Source organism: Hippocampus comes, unplaced genomic scaffold (assembly GCF_001891065.2).
Source record: "Hippocampus comes isolate QL1 unplaced genomic scaffold, H_comes_QL1_v1.1 scaffold174, whole genome shotgun sequence".
Taxonomy (NCBI): domain Eukaryota; kingdom Metazoa; phylum Chordata; class Actinopteri; order Syngnathiformes; family Syngnathidae; genus Hippocampus; species Hippocampus comes.
In genome coordinates this window covers 1,245,260-1,270,366 of record NW_017805983.1, presented here as the reverse complement: position 1 = coordinate 1,270,366, position 25,107 = coordinate 1,245,260, and the positions used below count along the sequence as shown (strand labels likewise).

At 40.6% G+C, this 25,107-nt stretch overlaps 1 protein-coding gene and 1 long non-coding RNA gene across 7 annotated transcripts; one reads left to right on the top strand and one right to left on the bottom strand.

Moving 5' to 3' along the window:
• csf1b (colony stimulating factor 1b (macrophage)) lies at window positions 1–25,107 on the top strand. 6 transcript variants are annotated; one of them, XM_019891663.1, is made up of 9 exons: window positions 1–244; window positions 11,457–11,570; window positions 12,730–12,792; window positions 16,817–16,987; window positions 17,077–17,278; window positions 17,361–17,497; window positions 21,328–21,371; window positions 21,466–21,503; window positions 24,274–25,107. In XM_019891663.1, exons 1-8 carry the CDS (start codon window positions 203–205, stop codon window positions 21,500–21,502), a joined length of 810 nt encoding a protein of 269 aa, XP_019747222.1. In that variant the 5' UTR covers window positions 1–202; the 3' UTR covers window position 21,503; window positions 24,274–25,107. The 6 variants fall into 6 exon arrangements, with proteins under 6 accessions (XP_019747222.1, XP_019747220.1, XP_019747221.1 ...); XM_019891661.1 differs by having other exon boundaries at window positions 11,451–11,570; XM_019891662.1 differs by having other exon boundaries at window positions 2–244; window positions 11,451–11,570; window positions 21,469–21,503.
• On the bottom strand, window positions 13,559–14,368 carry LOC109528723 (uncharacterized). The gene is made up of 2 exons (XR_002170719.1): window positions 14,069–14,368; window positions 13,559–13,812 (listed from the first exon to the last, which is right to left on the bottom strand). It is a non-coding gene; the product is annotated as an uncharacterized LOC109528723 (long non-coding RNA).

The following is a 25,107-nucleotide window of genomic DNA, read 5'->3' as shown; positions in this document are numbered from 1 at the left end:
CTGCTGACACAGTTAGTCTCAGTTTGGACTCTGCAAGAGGAGCACGTCAGCCAACGCATTACAAGTACGCCACACGACAACGCGCAAAGCTTGCCCAGCACAAGAGTCCTACCTGTGGTGTGAAACTGAATGTAAGAGAAGAATCGCTTTGCTTCAATGTGTGTGACAGAGGATTTGTTTCCCATTGTCAAACACATACCAGATGACCATCCTTGTGCCAACCCTGATTCAGAGTAAGGCTAAGGTAGGTGAGAGCTTGTCGCTTCTCTGTTCAAATTCATTTGCCACCCCTTGCATGTGGTTTGATTACTTGCGCCTTTGTTGCAGACATCATACGCCGCATGTCATCCGCTCCTGCACTGGCGACATTCAAGTTAAATTATGAATTGTATTTGATTGCGTTAATGTCATTCCTAAATGTTGTTTGTCCTTAACAATACACACAAAACGAAAAGAAAATATAGCTTGTCACTGGCCCCAGGTGGCATGAGAAGCAATGTCTTTTATCTTCGAATGCATCTCAGATGTTGGCCAGGCTTCAAATAACGTCTGTCTTGAAATCAATTCAGTTCTGTGCTTGTCTGCCACCCATTTGTATCTTATTGTTGAGAAGGCAGAATCAAATGTGCTGGTCATGTGACAGAAAACATTTGAACCTCGACTGTGTGTGAGGCACATCTGCTGATAGCCGTATTTTACTCATAAACTTGAGTGAAATAAAGTCCATCTGGCACTCATTTCACAGTTACACTTGCCAAAATGCTTTGGTAGCAGCCATAATCCAGTATGAGGAAACCATTTTTTTCCACTTAACATTTTCTGAACCGATGACGTTGATTTACGATAACAAAGTCATCCACCGGTCCCTTTGATGTAAAAGTCATGCACAATTAAACATCACTCACTGGCAAATTTCCAGTGAGGGGCATGTCAAATCAACTCCTCGCTCGCAATATTTCATTGTAATTTAAGGTAACCCTTCCATGTCAAAATAGACATTTCAAATGAGAATCGTGAGGAATATGAAAAAAATGAGAAGATGCTAACAATTAAGCATGGAGGCGTACTCTTACTGCAATACTTTGCAAGTTAGAAGAATGTACACAATGATTTGCCTTTAAGTGTATTTAACCCCGTTTAACCACATTCTAGATTGAAATAAACTTTTTGTTGTCTTTACACAATTTTATTTAATCAAGTGGCTGTTTCCAGATACATTTCTTTAAAGTAAAATTATCCTTTTGACTTATTTCTTTTCTGTCTCTAGTCTGTTTTTGAGTTCACTCAATTTAAATAGGCTACTTGTTTTTTATAATAAAATTACATTGAAAGAATGTTTCTAGACTTCATTTCACATGATTACATTTTTACACTAAGGCAAAAAATCAAGCTAGTCTTTTTTGACTTGATATTAAATGCTGTTTTCAACATTCATCAAGTGCATTTTTTACAATGATTAAATTTGACACCTGCTGCCACACAATGTTTTGGGACTTTGTCTTTAAGCTTGAATGCGTACTATGCATGGCTCTATATTTTGTTTGTCTGTTTTTTATTTTATTGAAGCTAGGTTATATTCTGTGGACAGCACAGAGTGTGCAACAAACCTTAATATTTTTGTGCAATTCTCTCTTCTTCTTCCATTGCTGTTAATATAGTTTGGTATATAGACACATGAGACGTCAACACAAATAAAATGGGACACTATACATATGTAATGTCACTCCCACAGTCAGGAATGTGAAGTAGAAGACTCGCACAAAGCCTCAATATGTTCAAGCTGTGAATACCAGTGTCTCCCTTTCGTACGTGTTGCATTTTGTACAGTTATTTATTTATTTTTTTTTGTGTGTGCTTTTAGTGAGTACCATGGTTGGCTGAGAATTATGTACCGTTTATTGAAGTCTTGTCAATTCTTGCTCACTGTTGCAATCAGGAGGCAGTTTATTGCAACTGCCTTTGGGAAGGGAAGGGGGGGGGGGATCATGCCCTTTGAAACTTTGACATCATCGTCAAGTTGAAGTCAATGCAGTCTATTAACATTGTGTGACATTTGAAGGTTAGCTTTAGTCTGACTACATGACTGGATAAAGTAAGGTGTGAAATTTGTCATGATTAAAATATGTACAACATATGAACTGACATCACTAATGACAAATAAGGCTCAATAAACCGGCGCTCCTCAGGGTCAACAGAGTGGCTGCAGGTTTATGTCAAACCTGCAACCACTCTGGTGCAAACACTTGGAAACTACCAGTGGCTGTTTTGCTTCCTAAGTATGTATTTAACTTTGTGTTCTTGCCTTTATGTATTTGACTCCTGCCGAGGACACTGCAGCGGTGGTATGCCATTTTGATTCTGTCTTGCAGAAAGTGGCCACACAATCGTGTGATTTGATAAGCAAACAGAACCCAAGCAATTCTCTTTTGCTAAATTAATGAAAATGTGACTTAGGTTTTATAATGAATCACATGGATTTATTGTTGCCTGTAGCAGCTTTAGTACTTTGCAGTTTGGGGCACAAAAAAGTGCATATTTTGTGAAAGGAATATTTTCCTGGTACAGTACGTGACTTTTGTAAGAGCTACTTCTTAGGTGTTGAGTAATGTGAAAGATGATCAATTTTATACACACTTCTGAAAGAACAAACTTGCTCAGATGACCTTAAATACTATGTGATAGTTCCTCTTGAATGATATTCATTTGTGTGAAGACACTGATCGTGTTGCTGATTTTATATAATCATGATGAACAATGAATTAACAAAGTTGGAAACAGATATACTTGCCTGCGGGTATCACCTTGGTGATCTCTGTGTGAAGCCTGTGCTGTCCTAGATGGAATTCTGTCAACAAGTGCAGGGGTGGTCCTGGAGAAATGTTCATCTTTGAAAATTTAGACTCATCCAAGTCAACTTTAAAGAATGCTTGCCTTGAGATATCCTGGAAAACAAACTTGGAGCATGCTGAACATGGCTTCAATAATGTGAGGTACGAGTTGTAAATGTGGATGGCACGCAAGATGGTTGACTGGTTAGCACGCCCGCCTCACAGTACAGTGGTCCAGGGTTCAAATCCGGGCTTTGGCCTTACTGGGTGTTTGCATGTTCTCCCCGTGCCTACATGAGTATTCTCCAGGTACTCTGGTTTCCTCCCACATTCCAAAAACATGCATGGTAGATTAATGAAACACCTTAAATTGTCCCGAGGTGTGATTGTGAGTTTGAATAGTTGTTGTTCTATGTGTGTCCTGCGATTGCCTGGACACCAGTTCAGGGTGGGATAGACTGCAGCATGCCCGCGACCCTCGTGAGGATAAGCTTCTCGGATACTGGATGGATGCTGATCTCTAAAGCATCACTTTGAAAGGTACTACTGTATAAATCTCACCTTTTGTTTTTACTGCAAAGGTACAGAGGCCTCTTTTTCACAGTATCATGCTTTGTAAGCATAGAATAGTCCTGTGCAGAAGCATATATGGTCGAGCTTGATGACAAAAAAAAAAAAAGTCACCAGCCACAGCATTACACTGTATAACCTGCACAATATGATAAAATCCTGTAGCGCTGCAACAAAATATATGGTATGAATTATGTGAAAGTTGATAATCAAGCATTCAATGAAACCATGATGCATGTTTCAATAAAAATGCCTGTTCATTTTCACCAAGTCTGATGGCAGGGTAGCGCACCTCATTGCTCACGCAGGCAAAACACTTACTGCTTATCAACTACTGCACAACGCAAAATCACGGATGACATCTCTATGCTGCATGCGGCCCATCGGGAGCATATCCCTCCATCCTTTTTCCGTAAACCGCTTACCCTGCTCATGAACCCTCCAAGGTTATTCTCACCTCATGTGATGTATTGATGGTTACCTACATAGGATACTAGAATTCATTCCCATGGCACATACCTCGCTGAACAATATGTTTCTTATTGTGGTTGGAGTATCAAAGTTACATTCTTTGAGACATTTCTCATTTTTTGGGGTTTACATGAAACCATCTCTCTGTTGCTGCCTCCTCTGGAGTTTTATGCCACTGCAGTTACACTTCCTCTCAACGGTCCTACTCGAGTTTATTCTTTATGATCTTTGTAAAGGCAGATATAGTATATATAAATAAGAACACAGAAAAAGCAGAAATCCTATCCAATAATTTGAGAATAAATACAATTTCACAAAGGTCTGTTGAATAACCAGATGGGTGAAAAATCACGCAATTTGGACCAAAAATTGACCGATCCACCACTTGGGTAAATTTGACCAAATTATCTGGGCTGCTTTGGACAAAACATTTCGTTGAATTGTTTTTTACAAAACGATCCAATTATTTTTCGAGTCATTCAGCAAAAGTCCTCCAGGAAACATTTTGGGGTATAAATTTGGCAAAGGCCTCCTCATATGCTCAGAACTGTGACTCATTATCTCACGACATGGTTCACTGGCAATTATACGAACACAACTTTCTTTCCATGAACTCCCCCATAATTCAGTTTACCAAATTCTCTTCAAACACATGAGCACAATGGCGCTATTGATAGCATGCAGACAGTCATTTTCTGTCTGCATGCTTTTCTGTCCAATTCTCAAAATAGAGTTACCACATATCCACTCATAGATAGACAATTAATTTGTCAGCATCTGGAAATGAAAGGTCATTTGATGTGCAAAATATTTTATGTAAAGTAAGCCAACAACATTTTGACAAGGGTGTGCACTTGATGTGTTGTTGTTGTTGTTGTTGTTGCTGTGATTTTCAGCTTTCTTCAAAGCGAGTCACTCGCATGACTTGTTTGGCTCACACATGATGTTTTTTTGCCCTTCCTGACACATTATATTATTTATTATATTTATTTCTCTTATTCCACTTATTATTGTTATTTTATAGGTTTATTAAAGGTAACGTAACATCTTGTACGTTGTCCTTCAGTGCCAAGAAAGGCGTATGAATAAAATGCATGAATTGAATTATTATTATTATTATTATTATTATTATTATTATTATTATTATTATTCCATCCATCCATTTTCTGATCCGCTTTATCCTCACAAGGGTCATGGGGCGTGCCGGAGCCTATCCCAGCTGTCTTCGGGCAGTAGGCGGGGGACATCCTGAACTGGTTGCCAGCCAATCGCAGGGTATACAGAGATAAACAACAATCCGCGCTCACACTCACAGTTAGGGACAATTTTGAGTGTCCAATTAGCCTCTCATGCATGTTTTTTGGAATGTGGTAGGAAACCATAGTACCCGGAGAAAACCCACGCAGGCCCGGGGAGAACATGCCACCTCCACACAGGAAGGCCGGAGCTGTAAGGGAACCCAGTACCTCTGCACTGTGAGGTCAACGCACTAACCACTCATCCACCGTACCGATTATTATTAGTAGTAGTAGTAGTAGTAGTAGTAGCATTATGAGCATTTTTATTATTAGGCATTTCACATCTGCGCATGCTTTGTGAATTACTTGTTTGCTCCATTTGTACTGGTTATTGCCGTGCAAAAGCAAAGCAATCCTTGAGTGAATTCAGCCCTCGGTTTGTATCTGCTGATATTTTTGTAACACACCACACAGACCACACACAAAGTGTTATCACAATGATTGGCCATGCAGCGGGCCTCTGAGCTGAGGGTTCACTTGAATGATACAACTGCCGCGCCCATTTCAAGGGTAGTGGTTGAACACCTAAAGATTTTTTTTCGGAATCATCTATCTTGTCTTTAAGGGATGAAGGTCAAGCCCGAGTTGGTGAAGTGCAAATTTTTTGTCAGCAGAGTACAGTAGTCCCAAACTTTTTTTTTTTTCCGACACACATTGATCTTGTCTTTAAGGGATGAAGGTCAAGCCCGAGTTGGTGAAGTGCAAATTTTTTGTCAGCAGAGTACAGTAGTCCCAAACTTTTTTTTTTTTCCGACACACATTGATCTTGTCTTTAAGGGATGAAGGTCAAGCCCGAGTTGGTGAAGTGCAAATTTTTTGTCAGCAGAGTACAGTAGTCCCAAACTTTTTTTTTTTTCCGACACACATTGATCTTGTCTTTAAGGGATGAAGGTCAAGCCCGAGTTGGTGAAGTGCAAATTTTTTGTCAGCAGAGTACAGTAGTCCCAAACTTTTTTTTTTTTCCGACACACATTGATCTTGTCTTTAAGGGATGAAGGTCAAGCCCGAGTTGGTGAAGTGCAAATTTTTTGTCAGCAGAGTACAGTAGTCCCAAACTTTTTTTTTTTTCCGACACACATTGATCTTGTCTTTAAGGGATGAAGGTCAAGCCCGAGTTGGTGAAGTGCAAATTTTTTGTCAGCAGAGTACAGTAGTCCCAAACTTTTTTTTTTTTCCGACACACATTGATCTTGTCTTTAAGGGATGAAGGTCAAGCCCGAGTTGGTGAAGTGCAAATTTTTTGTCAGCAGAGTACAGTAGTCCCAAACTTTTTTTTTTTTCCGACACACATTGATCTTGTCTTTAAGGGATGAAGGTCAAGCCCGAGTTGGTGAAGTGCAAATTTTTTGTCAGCAGAGTACAGTAGTCCCAAACTTTTTTTTTTTTCCGACACACATTGATCTTGTCTTTAAGGGATGAAGGTCAAGCCCGAGTTGGTGAAGTGCAAATTTTTTGTCAGCAGAGTACAGTAGTCCCAAACTTTTTTTTTTTTCCGACACACATTGATCTTGTCTTTAAGGGATGAAGGTCAAGCCCGAGTTGGTGAAGTGCAAATTTTTTGTCAGCAGAGTACAGTAGTCCCAAACTTTTTTTTTTTTCCGACACACATTGATCTTGTCTTTAAGGGATGAAGGTCAAGCCCGAGTTGGTGAAGTGCAAATTTTTTGTCAGCAGAGTACAGTAGTCCCAAACTTTTTTTTTTTTCCGACACACATTGATCTTGTCTTTAAGGGATGAAGGTCAAGCCCGAGTTGGTGAAGTGCAAATTTTTTGTCAGCAGAGTACAGTAGTCCCAAACTTTTTTTTTTTTCCGACACACATTGATCTTGTCTTTAAGGGATGAAGGTCAAGCCCGAGTTGGTGAAGTGCAAATTTTTTGTCAGCAGAGTACAGTAGTCCCAAACTTTTTTTTTTTTCCGACACACATTGATCTTGTCTTTAAGGGATGAAGGTCAAGCCCGAGTTGGTGAAGTGCAAATTTTTTGTCAGCAGAGTACAGTAGTCCCAAACTTTTTTTTTTTTCCGACACACATTGATCTTGTCTTTAAGGGATGAAGGTCAAGCCCGAGTTGGTGAAGTGCAAATTTTTTGTCAGCAGAGTACAGTAGTCCCAAACTTTTTTTTTTTTTTTTGAGCAACAGACTGGTTTCACGTAAAGAATTGTTCAAACAGACTGTCAGAAACAAACAAATACAAATAATAAAAAATACATTCTATATCACACATACTAACTCAAACAATGTGAGAACGCCAGTTGTTGCGGCTTAGAAGAGACACCATTTCAATCCCGCTTTCCGGTAATGTAGTTAGGTTCGAAGGATGACAACAACAAAAAAAAGATGTCGGTGACAACGTAGTCACATGTTTAACTACTTTTAGAACTATTTCGCTTCAGACGTGAGGCAATGAGCAATCTGAAAAGCTCTGAGGAGTATCGGGGCCTACACAGTAATAAGGTTGGTTGCGTTTTGAGAGGTTGGACACAGTCTTATTCAGCTAGAAGCAGACATAGGATCCAGCCAAGCCTACTCAGCACACTTAATGTGCACTCTTTTCATGCCGCTTGATGTCATAAAACTGCGATCAATCTTCAAAGTTGATGTGAACATCTCTACTTATGTCAACTTCCACCACCCACTGCAAATTATTAGAATAAACGGCCCCAATATTTAGAATTTTATGATCATAACGTGCACACTACAGCTTTCTAACAAAAATGCTTCCTGTCCCAAAAATCCAAACTATTGTGGTGATCCTTCTAATTATTTTGGAGGTTCATTGATTCTAACACACAGAAAAACATACTTGATGTTCAAGTGACACTTGGCATGGGGTGAATCTTTGCCGGTGGTTTGTTACAATGCAACCACATGAGCACAAAGTCTGTGTTGCGCTGTGCTTTGTGTCCACAAAAGAAGCACAGGTACAACATTGAAAAGCTCACCTTTGCAAACGAGATCTCTCAGACGAATTCTTCTGTGATCCTCATCACGGGTTAGTGCTCGGAAACCACTGTCACAGCAATGCTCTCTCCTCATCCGGGCTGCCAGATCGTAGACACAAACAGATTCAACTTCCCAAGTCGTAAAAGATGCAACCTACAGGGCATTTTTTACAGTAATTCACACACATAATTGTTTCTCTATGAGAGCTCCTTAGGATAACAGGAGTAGCAATAAATCAAACAGTGAAAGGAGAGGGAGAAGGTAGGCAGTGACACCCCCACCAAATCATGTCCAGATGAGCAAACAAACCATACCGATTTTGAGGCTAATATGTAAAAAAACTAACAAACAACATGCGCACAACTCAGTGGCCTTGAGATTATCAACCATAAAAGGTATATCTGATGCAAGCATATCCCCTGAAAGCAACAATTGGCTGGTTCCTAAGATAAGTAAATTATTTTTTGCCCTGGCCATTCAACAATTGAAATTTTGGAGGAACAATTCTTTCCCATTGATTTCCGCTTGCTCACTTAAACCATGACCCGTTAAACTAGACCACAGGTGTCGAAGTCCGGTCCTCGAGGGCCGGTGTCCTGCATGTTTTCCATCCCTCCCTGCTGCAACACACCTGATTCAAATGATCAAGATCACTATCAGGCTCCGATAGAGCTTGCTGATGAACTGATCATTTGGATCAGGTGTGTTGCAGCAGGGAGGGATGGAAAACATGCAGGACACCGGCCCTCGAGGACCGGACTTCGACACCTGTGAACTAGACCATCAGTGCCTTCCACAGTTTCAGCCAACAAGGGTCGCGGGACGTGCTGGAGCCTATCCCAGCAGTCTTTGAGCAGGAGGCGGGGGACACCCTGAACCGGTTGCCAGCCAATCGCAGGGCACACTTAGACGAACAACCATCCGCGCTCACACTCACACCTAGGGACAATTTGGACTGTTCAATCAGCCTGCCATGCATGTTTTTGGAATGTGGGAGGAAACCGGAGTCCCCGGAGTAAACCCATGCAGGCAGTGGGATGATTTTCAAAATATAATACAGCGATTCAATGGAAACTGTATTGCAACATTGCATTCTTTCTTTGTTCAGAAAAAGGCCCCCCCGCCCAATAAATAAATAAAAAATGGACCCACACCTAAGATGGTGGGGAGCGAGCAGTCAGGACTGTCTGTTCTCTAAAAAGAAATTGATGTAATGAATTTGTTGAATGACACCACGGTTGCTAATCAGCGAGCAGCTTTGCAGTTAGTATACTTTCCAGTATTTCCACTTTTGTTTGGGTCACTTTTTAAAGATTGTACAGTACACCACATTGTGTGTGCCACGTCAGTCTCTCGTCATTAGTCGGAGCGCACTATCTTCCTTTTGGCCAGTGCCAAAAATCCAATCGAAGGATGACTTAGGTCCTGTCACATTAATGTGGCAAGACAAACTAAAATTCTGACAAGCCAGAATTTCGTCATCGCAGCTGTGAAGCATCCCAGATGCCTCACGACCAATTGTTGAGTATGTCTCACTACACGGCCCATGACAGGTCAAGACAACTCAAAATCGGCTACGGGACACTACGTTTGTCTGCGACACATCTGCTGGCTCAAAATCGGGATACATTCGTGTTGTGCGGTGACGGCATAACTCTTGTAGTTGGAAGTCTAATTCTAGGAGCTTCAACACATCAGCAGCAGGTGATAAGGTTTCAAAAATGTCTTAGATGTGACCTGTGACGTGGCGTACACTTCATGGGAATGTCAGATTTGTCAACCGGGTTAAAATCTTTTGTGTCGGCATGTTTTATCTGGAGTTTATTGTCAGATTTGAATCCAGGTATTTGTAAACCACTGATTGATTTGCTCATGAGCAAAGTGTTGACAGCAGTAATTCTGCTAAAATTAAAATGAACTCCATCCAACACAGCAGCAAACTTTTGCCAAAATACAAATAGAATCGCTCTGTGTATTCAGTCAATCATAACTCAACGCATACATCAAAACGGAGCACATACATGTTCATTAATAAATCAAAGTCTCCCCAGTCAACAACTTCTGGCAGAAGCAAACAAATTATATACAATAAAAGCGATAACTTACACAGAGAAATCGAAATGCTTTTGACAAAGAAGTGAAGAAGTCACACTGTTTTTATTTGACTTGTGCATCATTGTATTTCATACGGTGTTGGATTTCCTATTTTTACATGTGACTTTGCTGGCAGTCTGATTCTTGGAAGAATATTTCCACTCGCTTGTAGCATGGTCACGAGCTGTGGGTCTTGACAGAAACAACACAATCCCGGATACAAGCAGATGAAATTAGTTTCGTTTACAGTGTGTCCGAGCTGTCCTTCAGAGACAGGGCGAGAAGTTCGGTCATTTCAGAGGGACTCAAACTCAAGCTGTGGCTCCTCAACCTTGAGAGGATTCAGCTGAGGTGGCTCAGCCATATGTGCCTCCTGGACGCCCCCATGGTGAGGTGTTCAGTACATGGCAGGGCCCGGGGACGACCAAGGGCACACTGGAGAGACTATGTCTCCTGGTTGGCCTGGGAATGCCTTGGCATCTCTCCAGAAGAGTTGGGAGAAGTGGCTGGGAGAGGGTAATCTGGCCTTCCCTGCTGAAGCTGCTGCCTGCGTGACCCGACCGCAGATAAGCGGTAGATAATGGATCGATGGATGGATTGATAGCTCACAGTCTTTGAATGTTTTCATGAATTATCTTAAAACTAGTTTTTCTCTTTAATGTTCTACTCACGGGCTTCACGGTGTATCACATCGCCGATGTGTTCTCTCCAGTTTGTGACCACTTGCCTGATAGCCCTGAGCAATAATATCAGGCCATCACTATCTCACAGCAAATAATTCACAGGTGCCTTTTCTCTTTTGCCTTTCAGACTTTGAGTGAGACTAATATTTTTTGCACACCTTCCATCTACTTGCATTGTCTAATTATAATTACATCTGCATGCTGCTCATTGCTGGCAGGCTTGTTTTTGTTGGCATTCCGGATACCTTTCGAATTCCGCACAAATTATCTTAAAAAAAATTGTCACTATTTGAGTGATTTTTTTTTCATTAAGAGTGATGAAGCGTTGAACATAGTTTCAGCTGCTCTAAATGTTCCTGCAAGCTGGACTTCTTGAATCAAGGGAACCACAAAATCACACATAAAATGTCAAATGTCACATTTCCTATTTCATGTGGCTATTTTAATTTTTGTCATATTTCCCATTGAAGTGCTTTCATACATTCTCATGCAAGTGCATAGCAGTTTGCAATGTTTGAAAATGTGCTGGCAGATGGTGACTTTAAAATGGGCTTTTGTCAGTTGCAGGTAAAGTGTTTGTGTGTGCTTATGTTCCTGAGCTTCCCGCTGTCCATGGCTGAGGTCCCTGGACCATGCAGACACTCCATTACTAGGGACCACCTGCTTACACTCAAACATCTGGTAGGTGTTTTCAGAGGTTTCAAAGTCAAGGGAACATTTGCAATAAGGCACCAAGGCCCAAAGCACAGGGGGTCCTTGTGTAAAACTTTTAAGATTAGATGTCAGTACATTACGCGCGTGTGTGTGTGTGCTATCTATCTATCTATCTATCCATCTGTCTATATATAGATATATCTATATCTATATATCTATATAGATATATAGATATAGATATATCTATATATAGACAGATGGATAGATAGATAGATAGATAGATAGATAGATAGATAGATAGATAGATAGATAGATAGAGATATATATGTTATTAACCCTTTCATGCACAACGTAACCTGATAAGATGATAAGCTGTCCACTGTAGTTTTGCTGTGAAAGTGCAATAATGATCACACTAAGGCCATTTAAGGATACCTACACTCACCTTGCATAAATGATAAATGGTTCATTCGACCTGATTCATTGGTAGGTAGAAGCATATCTTGTGGTCGTGGCACACGCAGCCAAACCCACAAATGCCACAAACCTCTGAATCTGAAACAATTTCTGTGCGCTTTAAAGTGCAGCAGCAACACTCTGATCGTTGTATTAAGAACAGTGTTTTACACAGAGAGTGAATCAGGTGACAGCTACACTGGTTTACAGTAGTAATTTCAGAAATTTTAAAAAAAGGGGAAAAAATCAAATAATTAAATCACTAGAAAGAAGATAAATAATATAGCAAAATGAAGAAACGGAAATAATCTAAAGAAGCTTTTTCTCTTAGTTTGTTGTTGACAAGTAAATAGATCCCCGCCAACCCAGAAATTCATGTGACTCAGCGTCAGTGTGCGGGACTTGAGGGATCTGGTTTTAATAGACTGCTTTTAAGACCATTAACACATCCAAGCTGGTTGCAGTTAATAAATTTTCGGGGTCAACTGTCAACTGCTTAGGTCAATATTAAACAACTCCTTTTGAAATATGGTCATTTGTTATTATTGATAATATTGTTGCTTATAGTGATTTAAAAATCGAATTAATCATACAAGGGTTATGGTACTTTTTCTACAAACTATTATTGTATTGTGAGGAGTTGGGCTGTGCTTTTTTTTTTTCAAGCCGCAGCTCGAATACTTTAAATTGGAAAAAAAAACATGCTTCTTTCTCTACTTTCTTTGTACAGATGGATAACCAATTGAGAAGCGGGTGTTCGATAACCTACACATTCATAGAGCAAAAATCTTTGGTAAGGTACCTTTTAATTTTATGTGGCGGTTTCTTAATGGTTTGAAGTATTCATTAACAGATTTGAAGACATATGGGCACTTAACCAACTCAACATCACATTACATGATTGGTCAATTCATATTTTTTTTGGAGCTATTAATGTGAGATGAGATAGTGTATTATTCACAATGAAGCACCAAATTCTGATGAAGAAACGAAAGGCAGTTTTGCTCAACGGAAGGCTTCATTCATTTTACTTCCGGCAACATTTTCAACACACGGTTACGTCCATGTTGGGTTCAACGAGGCATAACTGTTAGGGATGGGCCAGCCAGGCGGCCTTCTCAGCCAGGGTGGTCTGCATCTCACACCTGAGGCTCACCTGCAGCTCATTAGCTTGGTAGGGCTGGGATAAGTTGGCTCCCTAGCCATCCTCTGTGTATGTTTGTGCCGTAACCACCTGCAGTGAGCTCTGGTTTGCCTCTCATGGTCTGTTCTCAGCCTGTGGATTCTTTGTGTTCCCCACTGGACTTTAGGTGAGATTCAATTTGGATTTTTCCTGGAGTAGATTTCTTTTGTTTGAAGTTTGGAGCCTGAAAGGAATAATTTGCTTGTTTACCAACCTGGGCAGAAAGTGTGGTTGTCCTCCAAGGATCTTCTGCTTCTGTCCAGTGCCAAGAAACGGAATCCCTGGTTTCTTGGACTCTTTGAAATCCAGAAGATGCTCAGTCCTGCAGGGGTGCACCTGAAGCTCCCTGGCCCCATGAAGATCCATTCAATTTTTCATGTGTCCTGGGTTAAGCCAGTCTCCTACAGCCCCCTGATCATCTATCCCCACCTCAGCCTCCGGTTAAGATTGTGGACGGGCACCCCCAGTGGAAGGTCCATCGACTGATGAACATGCGGCGCCGGGGACGAGGGTTCCACTCTTTGGTTGACTGGGAGGGCTACCGTATGGAGGATCGGAGCTGGGTCTTCCGCCGGATCATGATGAACCCGAGACTGATCGTTGAGTTTCATCGCTCCCATCCTGACAAACCTGGCAAGTCGCCAGGTGGCTCCCAGCCAGGCAGCTTTCTCAGTCAGGGTGCTCTGCATCTCACAAATGAGGCTCGTCTGCTAATCACTCACCTGCAGCTTGTTAGGGCTGGGATAAGTTGGCTCCCGAGCCAGTCCTCAGTTCACGTTTGTGCCGTAACCACCTGCAGTGAGCTCTGGTTTGCCTCTCGTGGAGTGTTCTCGGCTTGGGTGGATTCTTCCCTCTCCCTATGGTTTCTTTATGTTCCCCCTTGGACTATAAGTGAGTTTCAGTTTGGATTTTTCCCGCAGTGGATTTCTTCTGTCTGAAGTTCAGCGTCTAAAAGGAACAGTTAGCTTTTTCCAAGGTTAATGGATTATTTTAGTTTCTGGACATTCGACTTACTGTGTTTATTTCTGGCTTCCCTGAGTTGACTTTTTAAAGGACATAATAAATTACGACAAGGTTTCGGCTAACTCTAGTCCTGTTTGTTATTCGTTTCGGATCATATAAAAACCGTAACAACAATGTGTGCAAATTCACTGCTGGACATTAGACACTCATTGGAGAACGAGTAGGACACAAAGAAAAACAATGCCATAATGCAGCGCATATATATGCAAAGGGTCCACCAGAAATGGCAAAGGTGGACAGTGGCATGTTCTTCCACAATTTTAACAAGAAGTGTACCGATGTAAGTTTTGTCAAGCCCCCGGTGAGCACAAAAACAGGCAGGCACGCACATGTGCAGTGAACATTTCCAGGACAAAGAATATTTTATAGCTACAGATGGGACACACGATGCAGGAAACATTAAAAACCAACGCCGTGCCGAGTATTTTTAAGGAGAAAGAGGTGGGAGATGATCTTAATTGCCGGCCCGCAAAGCAGTTTAATCCGGCCTGCGAGATGATTATGTAAAGCAGTGGTGTCAAACATACGGCCCGCGGGCCGGAACCGGCCCGCAAGGAGGTTCAATCAGGCCCGCAGGACAATTTAAAAGTGAAAAAATGCATTAAAGACACAGAATTAATATTTTTAATAAGGTGCAATTCATAGAGTATCCGCAAGGGGACACTGTTTGGATCAGAGAAGAAGACAACAGCAGCCTCAGTCCGTCACTGAGACAGACCGATGACAGCAGACGCTATCAATAGCACTCTCACATTTACACATTTAATAGCACTCTCCTTAGTTTGTAAGGTGTAGGCAGGGATTACATTTAGATTTTATATGCATGTGTAAATGGTTTAAAACTTCCTTTCTTTATAAATCTCGTTTAATTTTAAAGTGCATTACTATATTTTTCAATACCAATTACTTGTTAAAGTTTGTACAATCAGTGGGATCAGTTGCAATGCATATATGTGAATGATAAAAGTAAATTGCACATTTGTCGAAGGAAATGTAAGGTGCTTCATGAAATGTTTTGTAAAAGATATGTCATTAAATTTCAACATTTTCCTAATGTTCTTGTGCTTCTTTATACCAAAAAAAAGGAAAGACATATTGTTTTGGTTATTCATAGCAAAGTATGGTATAATTTTAATGGTCCGTCCGGCCCACTTGACATCTACCGAGGCCGTATGTGGCCCCCCATGTGAAATGAGTTTGACACCCCTGGGGTAGGGTCTGTGCGTTTTTCTCAAACCTTCTTCATCCTCGGTGTAGGCGGCAGCTTGTTATGTTCATAATGCAAGCGGAGTCCCGTGTTCATTATGTGTGCAGGGTAGGAGGCAGTTTTGTCGTTCAGTCACATCTCGAAATCAAAGGCATTTTTACTCGGTCTCGTACAGGGCGAACTCAGGATATTTTTATTATTTTTTTTTTTTTAATCAAGACCAGTCGAGCGGAGGTCTGACATATATCATGGCTTGTCAGGACTATTCAGTTTTGAAGAGCATGGTTGCACAGTTTGAAAAAACTGAAACCTATTGCTTCGATTTGAGATTTGTTATATTTTAGTCTTTCAAAACCAACGTAGCAGAATTTGTTTTGGTTCCAAATGTAATGACAAAAAGACACTGGTTGTTTTGTTCTGTTTTTTTTTTTTTTTGTGACTGTTTATTTTTCTTTGCAATATAAAGGTCTAGTCTTGGTCTTGACCTCCAAAAGTCTTGGTCTTGTCTAGATTTGGATACTCCCTAGTCTTGGTTGGTGTGTTCTGTACTTCAGCACTAGTCGGATGACAAAGTGTATTAAATCCAGCATTGTCTATGCGTGTGTAGCTCGCAAACGAACACCGTTGTCTGCTGCACTTTCTGATCCACACGTTCTCCAAAGTGTATTTTGTGTCGTGAAAAGAACATCCGTCACTGCATCTTATACATCAAAAGTGGAATCTCACTCACCAGACTTAATATGAGTATTAAGTCACAGTGTTGGCAACCCTACAGATGCATTACATTTAGTGTAGCTGTGAGTGTATGTATATCATTGTGCATTCAAGCCCAACATCCCACGTGACAGTTGCTTAATGATGTGTTCAATGAACATCGTGGCCAGCTTTTTTATTTTTCAAATTGTTATTAAAGTTATTGAATGGACATGAAAAAGAAGGTTGTCCAATTAGTTATAGACAAAATATTAACTTTTTATGGCTGAAAATGGCATACATATATGAAGTATCCCTGCAACTTCAACTGAACCTCTTAAACTTAAATGCTATAAATCAAAAATGAATCGACAGCATTGTGTATCTCATGTCATTTCTGCAAAGAAACACAAGTTGAAATAATGCAGAGATACTAACTACTTAGCCTGGGTAAATTTGCTCTATTCAGTTAGTAACGAATGACTTTACTCTGAAATCAATATCGGTTAAATTATGCAAAAAAAAAAAAAAATTCATAAAAACTTTAATAAAACGCGCACTCCATTTGGTCTTGATTGCTTCAAGAAGGAATAATAATGCTAATTTTAATCCACTGGACAGAACTTTTTTACAATCACTTCAATGATTATGGCCATCCTTCATTTTAACAGTCCACCTTCCTGACCACACTTTCTGATTCCCCACACGCAGAGCAAGTGTTGCTTCGTGAAAGCTGCCTTACCCTGGATATTGGAGCTCCTCACCACCCACTTCAAATATACCAGGGGTTCAGTCAACTATAGCTATGTTCAGTCTTTGAGAGCACTCATCCTCAACATCTACTCGCAGAAATGTGTTCCTCAGATCAACGAGGAAGTTGAGGTGGGTGTGTTGTACGTCACTTAAAGCATACGTCACAAAACGGCTATGTCGAAACTGACAGAACCTATGTTTCTCGAAACCCATTGCAGGACAAGCCCGAGAGCTTTGAAGTGCTTTACAGAGGGCCCCCTGCAGAAGCACTGCAGAGAGCTTCGAGGGTGCTGTCTGTTTATTTGGAGCTGGTAACGATGAGTGATGCGCCAGTGGACTGGAGTTGCCAGTATGAATACTCAAAGTTCTTTGGCTCGAGCACGGCGCAACCTCAAGCATCCCCCACACAAGGCTGCACAGGTGGGATCATCAATCTTTTGAGGGGGTTCTCTGATGTTACTTGGAGCCTCAGAGGTCACAGATTGTGTGTAATCTTCTACAGACAGTTATGTTACGAGGTCAGTGAAGGCCTCTCAGAGAAGACCACTGAGAGACCTGTACAAGCTCGGCTTCATCATCACCTCCATCTTCGGAGCACTACTGCTCATATTTACTCTCTTCTGTCTAATCACACAAAAGGTACCGGTGCATCCATTTTGTTAATTCCCAAATAAGTTGTACCGCTAAAATCCCGAACGTGATCGCGTGTGCCTTGGCATCTTGGTTGTGCCCTCTGACAAAGGCCCATTGAGGAATGCAGCAGAACAATTATACACTGCATTCCAAGTGAAAAACTTGTTCTTCGTAATGGCTCATTTAAGATGATGTGACCTATACTACAGCAGAGCTGTGGTCCTCAAGTGAGTGAGGCTGACATGTACTTTGACCCTTTGTGAAGCGAGATAATTTGAATTTAGTCACAGTCTAAATGCATTTGCATGCCATGAATTAAAGAGAAGCTGTGGAATGTTTAAAAGGCCCTGCGATTGGCTTTGAACCAGTCTACACGGCTGGGAAAGGCTCCAGCATACCGGCGACACGATTTAAGATAAGGGGCTTGGATAATGGATGGATGGAATGTTGCAAAATCAAAGACAAGCTGCAGCTGCAGTCAATTTATGTGAGGTACAAGCAGATACATTATACAAGAATCCTAACAACACATAATGACACACAATGTTGTTAATGTCAAAATACGCACACAACTGCATTGAGGTGAAATGTATGATCTTGCCGGTAAACCTACACAAAGTCTTCTAAAACATTTTATGGTCTTGGTGTTGGCTAGTACGCTGCAGTTCTGTTCAATTTGTCAAGCGAGATAAACTCTTGCACTCGCTGTTATTATTCCGTGGAGACAAATCAGTCTTCTACATCTGTGTTCTGTGTCTTGCGGTGTTGTTTTTGGCAATCAATAATAATTTATACTTATTGAACACAAGTTTATAATAAATGTCATAATTTTGATAAAATAGTTGACCTTAACTATGAAGCAAGCAAAACAAAAATCCGATCGCCTATTAATCACATGACTTGCACTCACCCTTTACTTGAGCTTTTTGATCTTTCTCTCAAGCAGTGTCCAAAAAGATATAAAAAAAATATATAAGTAAATAGAAAATTAATTGTGGGAAATCTAGACTTTGAAATGTGAACACTATAGGGTTGGAAAGGTTGTAAACGTGGTACGTTGAAACAAGGTTCTGTATGTGTTTGAAGAAAAACATGTGCTAAGAGAATTATGTCCTACTGAATTGTGGAGACACAGCGTGAAGCAGTTTTACCGTTTCTGTGTTTCAGATTTTTTGAGGGAGGGGGTGGGGGTGGGCGGCATGGCTTCCCAGTGATGTATGCGGATGACAGCATGAGGCTATGATCTCCCACTGTGCTGTACAAGATAGATGAATCAATATACATTAGAGCTTGAAAAAACAATCTGGATAAAGTGACAAAACATGTCTACTGTGTTTATTGTTGGCCCATCATTAAATTGCTATTGTTAGCTTAAGGTACACTAAAACAAATCGCAAAATATGAAATTTGAGGGATTTACAATTCTGCTGCAGCCTGAGAGGTTGATTCTCAGGTAGGTTGGTGTGTTCTGGGTCAGAAATGGATTCTGGCTCTATTGGCTCCAAAATACCGGGATGTGAAGGCATCACAAAGTTGCAAGATGAAGTAGCATCTGGTTTTCAGGTCAACAGTGGTTGACAGTTGAAAAACTAAGCGGGGCGCCGTGTAAGTGCATTCAGCGGCCATGCCCACAGCGCTCGAGAGCAAAGACAATCGATGGATTTTTCATGATTTTGAAGCCTCATTTTAGATACTTTTTTTTTTTTAACCATTCAAATGTTGCAGGTTTGTTAACAGCACGCTTTTCTGTGGTGTGCCAACTTTATTTGTATTTTTGCTTGACATAACTTAATGTCAAACATGTATATTTCAACACAGTGATTCCTGACCAGTGTGCCAGGGCACATTAGGGTCCCATGAGAGCTCTTAAATTGTGCCTTGGGAAATTTCACTCACCGGTAATTGGTCAAAAAAATTGAAGAAATCATGTATATTGAATCATCTATCTATGCCAGCAACTTATAGTGAAAGCCAGAACAAAAAATGATTTATTAGATAGCAGAAAAAATATAAGAGACATGTGTATCCACTTTTCGTGACATTTTTGTTTGGTGGTGTGCTGTGAGATTTTTCGGATTTAAAATATGTGTCTTGGCTTTAGTGAAGGTTGGGAATCACTGTTCTAAAACATTATATAATTGTTCTGTCAAATGTACCATATTTCTACCATATTCCCCTTGAACTCACATGGATTTCAGTTCAAGCCTTCCCTGTACTGTAGTCATATTGGAATATAACTAATTACTTTCAAAAGGCTAGTAATATATGACACAGAAATGGGCAACTGGCGATAGGCCCCACACTCTGAGTAGCCAATTGATTATGCAGCCCCAGTGGGAAATAAATAAATACATGAATAATGGAGGGTGGAATGCCCAGTGGTCGATTGGTTAGCATGTCGACCTCACAGTGAATGTTCTCCCTCTGCTGAGTGGCTTTTCTCCGGGTACTCCGGTTTCCTCCCACATTCCAAAAACATGCGTGGCAGGTTAATGGAACACTCAAAATTATCCCTAGGTGTGAGTGTGAGCGCAGCTGGTTGTTCATCTATGTGTGCCCTGCAATTGGTTGGCCACCAGTTGAGGGTGTCCCCCGCCTACTGCCCGAAGACGGCTGGGATTGGCTCCAGCATGCACTACGACCCTTGTGAGGATAAGCAGACCAGAAAATGGTTGGATGGATGTTTTACAGATGTAAATGAAACGGTTTTGCATGATAGCTTGGATTCACAGCTATATTCTCTATGGTAAGGTAAAAAGTGAACTCAACATGCTTCATGCTTATATGATTATGGCCAAAATCTCAGCGTATGGGTTCGTACATGGATCTGATTTGGAATGTTGTGAAAGTGCGTTAACGTGATCCTATTATCTTTGCCTGTGTGACTGATGTTTCCATAGAGTGTTCATCTAGTGAGTCCTTCCAGTCTTGTGCGCAAACATGGTCAGATTTCACCAGGCTGAGCTATAGTATGCATTCCATCGCATGTTGCTGCCCAAGAACAAGTTCCTGCCTTTAACTTACCGCCAGTAACGCTAAATCCTCAGTGAGATGTGAGCTCTGACCAACAGTACCCTGAAAACATTCTGGCCGTCTTGATATGAACATTTTGCTGAAAGCAAGCCCAGAACAGCATGAAAACCCCGACATATGGATCATTTTAGAACCTATATCGAGCCAAAGTCTTACTCTCTTTTCCCATCGATATTCTTCTGCACCGTATGTCTGTATCAAAACTATGAAGTTCACAAAGTGGAAACTCTGTGAGACTTCTAACAGCAGATTTACTTTGGCCATTACCGTCCCAAACAACAACCGGAACCCACCAGGCGATACTCTACTTGACCAAGAGGCTACAAGACAAGACAAAATAGTTTGAACATCACCAGCCTGTACTTTGGCCTGTTCACTGATCATCCTCAGTAAGCTTGTTAGGGGCAAATTGTGCTTGTCTGTTTATGTTTTATGTTTATGGCTTAACTAACGAATCTACACAAGTAAATATTTTTGCTCCCAGCTGCAACGTATGTAAGTGCCGTTATTCCAACTCATAAAAGGGTGTGAACGCGTGTACGGTCACATATATTGAATTTTACTTGCCCTCGCAAAATGAGCTGTACAGTTTGCAAGTAACATCACTGATGAGAAAAGTTGTTCAATGCCTCATCTTGGTCTGTTTTTTTTTTTTATATCACAAAAACCTGGCATTTGAACAGGGCTTTGTAAACTTTACCACTGACTGTATGTATGCATTTTATGAGAGCTGGGCCTCTGCAGTGTATTTTTACTGGAGGTTGTTGCGATAAACTCATGATGTCCCTTTCTTTGAAAAACAGAGGACCCACATCCGTCACAGATTGGGATCTTATATGATTTCTAGGTAAGAGCACATTGCACAGTTCCTTAAAAAAAAATTTTTAAAAACACCTTTCTTCTGGTAATCCTGATACAAGTTGTTGTCATTTCATTTCAAGCAGAAACCAAAGAGGCACAGAGATGGAGCTACAATAATGTGAGTACACTTGCAAATTACATTTCCGTGCAAAAGCTTTAGCTAAGGTAGTTGGGGGGGGGGGGGGTCAGTTTTACAACTTCATGTCAAATTGATGAGATCACAGGAATTTCTGGGGCATTTTTGAAGTTGGTCAATCTTGGAGAACTTGGCAAACTGGTTGATTCCTGTAATGAAGTTGTTGGAATGATGGCTGGGACATCTTCCAGTGTGTCATGCATGCATAGAACATGTTCCCACAGGTGTCAAATCCAGGTCCAGACAGTAAAAACACTGCCACAGTTTGGTTTGTAATTTCCCTTACTTTCCGGTTGAGGAGAAGGACGCGTGGCGAAAGCCATAGTCATGTGACAGGAGGGTATTGAACTTCTGGACCTGGATCTGACACCTCTGTATGTTCATATTTCTTCCTGTTTGTCTTTGGGCTTAAACCTGTCAGGGTAGACGAATCATCTTTCATCTTTCCCTCTCCACTCAATTGTGGGGTGTTCCTCATCACCTCCATAAATCATCTCTTTGATCTTCTTTGCTTCCTACTTGGTGGCTCCATTTCCATCTTCCTTCCACTGCTACAGTGAAACTCCTCTACAACGAAATCATGTTTGCAGCAAGAAAATTTTCACAACAGGGGACTTTTCACTGTAGAAAATTTTATCTCAGACGTAAACACGAACACATACACAAAAAACGTATATGTGTACTTTGATTTTTATTCCAATAGTGCATAAGTATGAGCATACACTTATTTGACACTTCATATAGCCAGCGTAGAAAGAAAAAAGGGAAAGAAATTGTGAAATTTACGATCAGCATTTACTTTCACTTACATCAATTTCTTGCATAATGTCATTTATTTTGCTTCCTCCATCTTTCATTTGCATTACCTTTATCCTGTCTTCAAGCATTAAAGCTTTTCTTTTCTTAACTCCTTGGTATGCAAAAGTCCATTTTGTCGCCATTTTAGCAATGTAATGTTCGTGCTACGTCTGAAACAAATACTTCATGTACTACTGCGCATGTGTAAACAGTATGGTGGTTGCTGTTGCCGTTTCAGAATGAAGCAGTAGAGGTCGCTGTGGCATGCTGAGGTTGGATTAGACTTTTGCGGAAGGCTTGTTTTCGTTGTAGCGAATCTCGTTGCGAGGCAAGAGCAGAGAAAAAGATTTCGTATAACGGAACAGGGGGACTTTTCGTTGTAGGGGGAGCAGAAAAGTGGGAATGGCTTTCATGCATGAAAATTTTTTCACTAGGGGGTATTTTCGCCCATGTAGGTTTCGTTGTAGAGGAGTTTCACTGTATAACTGATTCATTTGTCCTTTGTATTAGTCATTTTTCGACTGACTTTTATGATTGATTCACTTTGAACCTTGCTGATATTGAACAGGAATTTACCACTGACCAAACCTGATCCAAAAGCAGCAGCCCATTCATTGCTTTGTTGCCATTTGAGTCAAATACTACCGAATGCTTCATGATGCCAAAGAATTTGTTGTTATGCCCTGACTTTCATGCAATGGCGCAAAGCTTGGTTTTCACAATAAATTTCAACTTTTGGAGATCAATTTTGTTTGTGCCAAAGTTGGCTGTTTTGGTAGCAGTAAACTGCAAACCATCGCAATTTCAACAGGCTTGACAAATTTCAGTTTAAGGTGATTTTTTTTTTTCTATGTCCTTTGACTGGACTAGTTTGGGGTCAATGATTTATGATTCTAAAATAATGACTGACATAATTTTCCTTTGGCATGTTTATGTTACCTAGTTTAAAGGGAACCACCGGACAAACTACAAAAACAGTAACTGTGTGGAAATGATGGTATAGTACATTTCAGTCAGTCTTGTCCTGCGGTCATTGTTGTTTTTACACATGGGAAGTCTTTCAAGTCAGTCTAAACCCCAGGCTGTTTTAGCTGTGTAAACATAGAAGATGGGGCTCACCAATGGGGCTCACCAATCTTCTTGAAACCGGGGGCCTACTTCTTTGGCACTGATTAACATGTGCAATTTTGCTCAAACTACCTTTAAGTAGATGCTATTATTAAAGAGAAATGAAATTCATCCATGGAAGAAGACTGATCATGTTAATCATTTTTCACAGTGAAGATCATGAACAAGGTAGAAAACAGATAAATATCGTTTGTAACACATTTACATTTTCAAGTGATCACGTCCACAAGGTCACACAGTCCTGTTAGCCCGCTGGCTTATCATGTGGTCCTTGGATGAGAACTAATATAATCAATACAATCTGTACTCTTTTGGTTGTCAAAACACAAACATCATTTGACTCAGTCATATACTTGGGTTTAAAAACACACACACACACACACACACACACACACACACACACACACACACACACACACACACACACACACACACACACACACAACAACAACAACTGTTTTAACTGAACTATTTTCTGGATATTTGGAGATTTTCTGGAGGGAAGGCAAATGCATACAACAACAATGGGCACCAGACAATTTTCTTAATTTACTGTCATTTAGTTTCACCTCTTTGCTCCTATTAAACATAAAATAGCAACACAAAAAGTGGAGGGAGGATGAACGACCAAAATGTTTGTCGACTTGAAGGTAATGGGAATGTTTTGGTTATGCACTTCGCCATCCCACATTAAATCCGAATTATGCCTCCGGCATCTGTTGTTTTGCGACACCAGAAAAGCTTCATTCGTCAAGCAACAGACGGCACGAGATGATTATTCAGTGTGATCCATGCCTGATGTGCATGTTTGTCTTTGTATGCGCAGTGTGGTGAGAATGCGGGGGCAGATCGAGCCATCACAGAGAACTGCATTTGAGCTACAAAGGCCGGGATTTCATTCCAGTCATTGGCCATGCTGACGAGTTTCATTGACGAGGAACAATGCCGATGGACCTTGTGTAGAAGAAATATTCTGTGTATATTATGTTTATGCATCCTATTACAAATACATTTCCAGTCCACTAAATGTATTTCTCCACGACATATTGACTCTGTGTTTATCGCCTAATCAATTGTTTGTATCGTTGTTCAAAAAGTTATTTATTAGTTTGATTCTATACAATTGCTGTATCATAAATGCAAATCCAGAATGTATATTTTAAATGACCACATTAGTAGTAACCTCATGATACGCTTGAACCATTTTACAGCGTCATTCTCGTTTGACTTCACATTTTACGAGGAGTCCAAAACACAACTACAGAATAGTACTTCCTGTACATGATCCGGCCCATCGCACTATAAGATATTTTGTCCTCGCTGTTTAGCATGCCGCATTGTTTATCCATTTATGGGCGCGGCGTGTTGAGCAAGGACAAACAATTCCTGTTGTATTGGAGAAAAACTATGCAGTATAATATAATGTACGACACTTCGGGCTGTTTCTCAACGAACAATCTGTCCCATGACATTGCTCTGTTATCATCAAATTTCTTCCAAAAAGTCAATGTTTGTACAATTTTTTTTCCCTCATTCCTTTTTTTCCAATTATAAAAATAGCTCCATGACTACTCAGGCCCAAAGTAAATATTTTAACATCACTGAGTCCTAAAATACATTTTGATGATAAAAGATTTATCCTTCAATTTAGATTGAATTT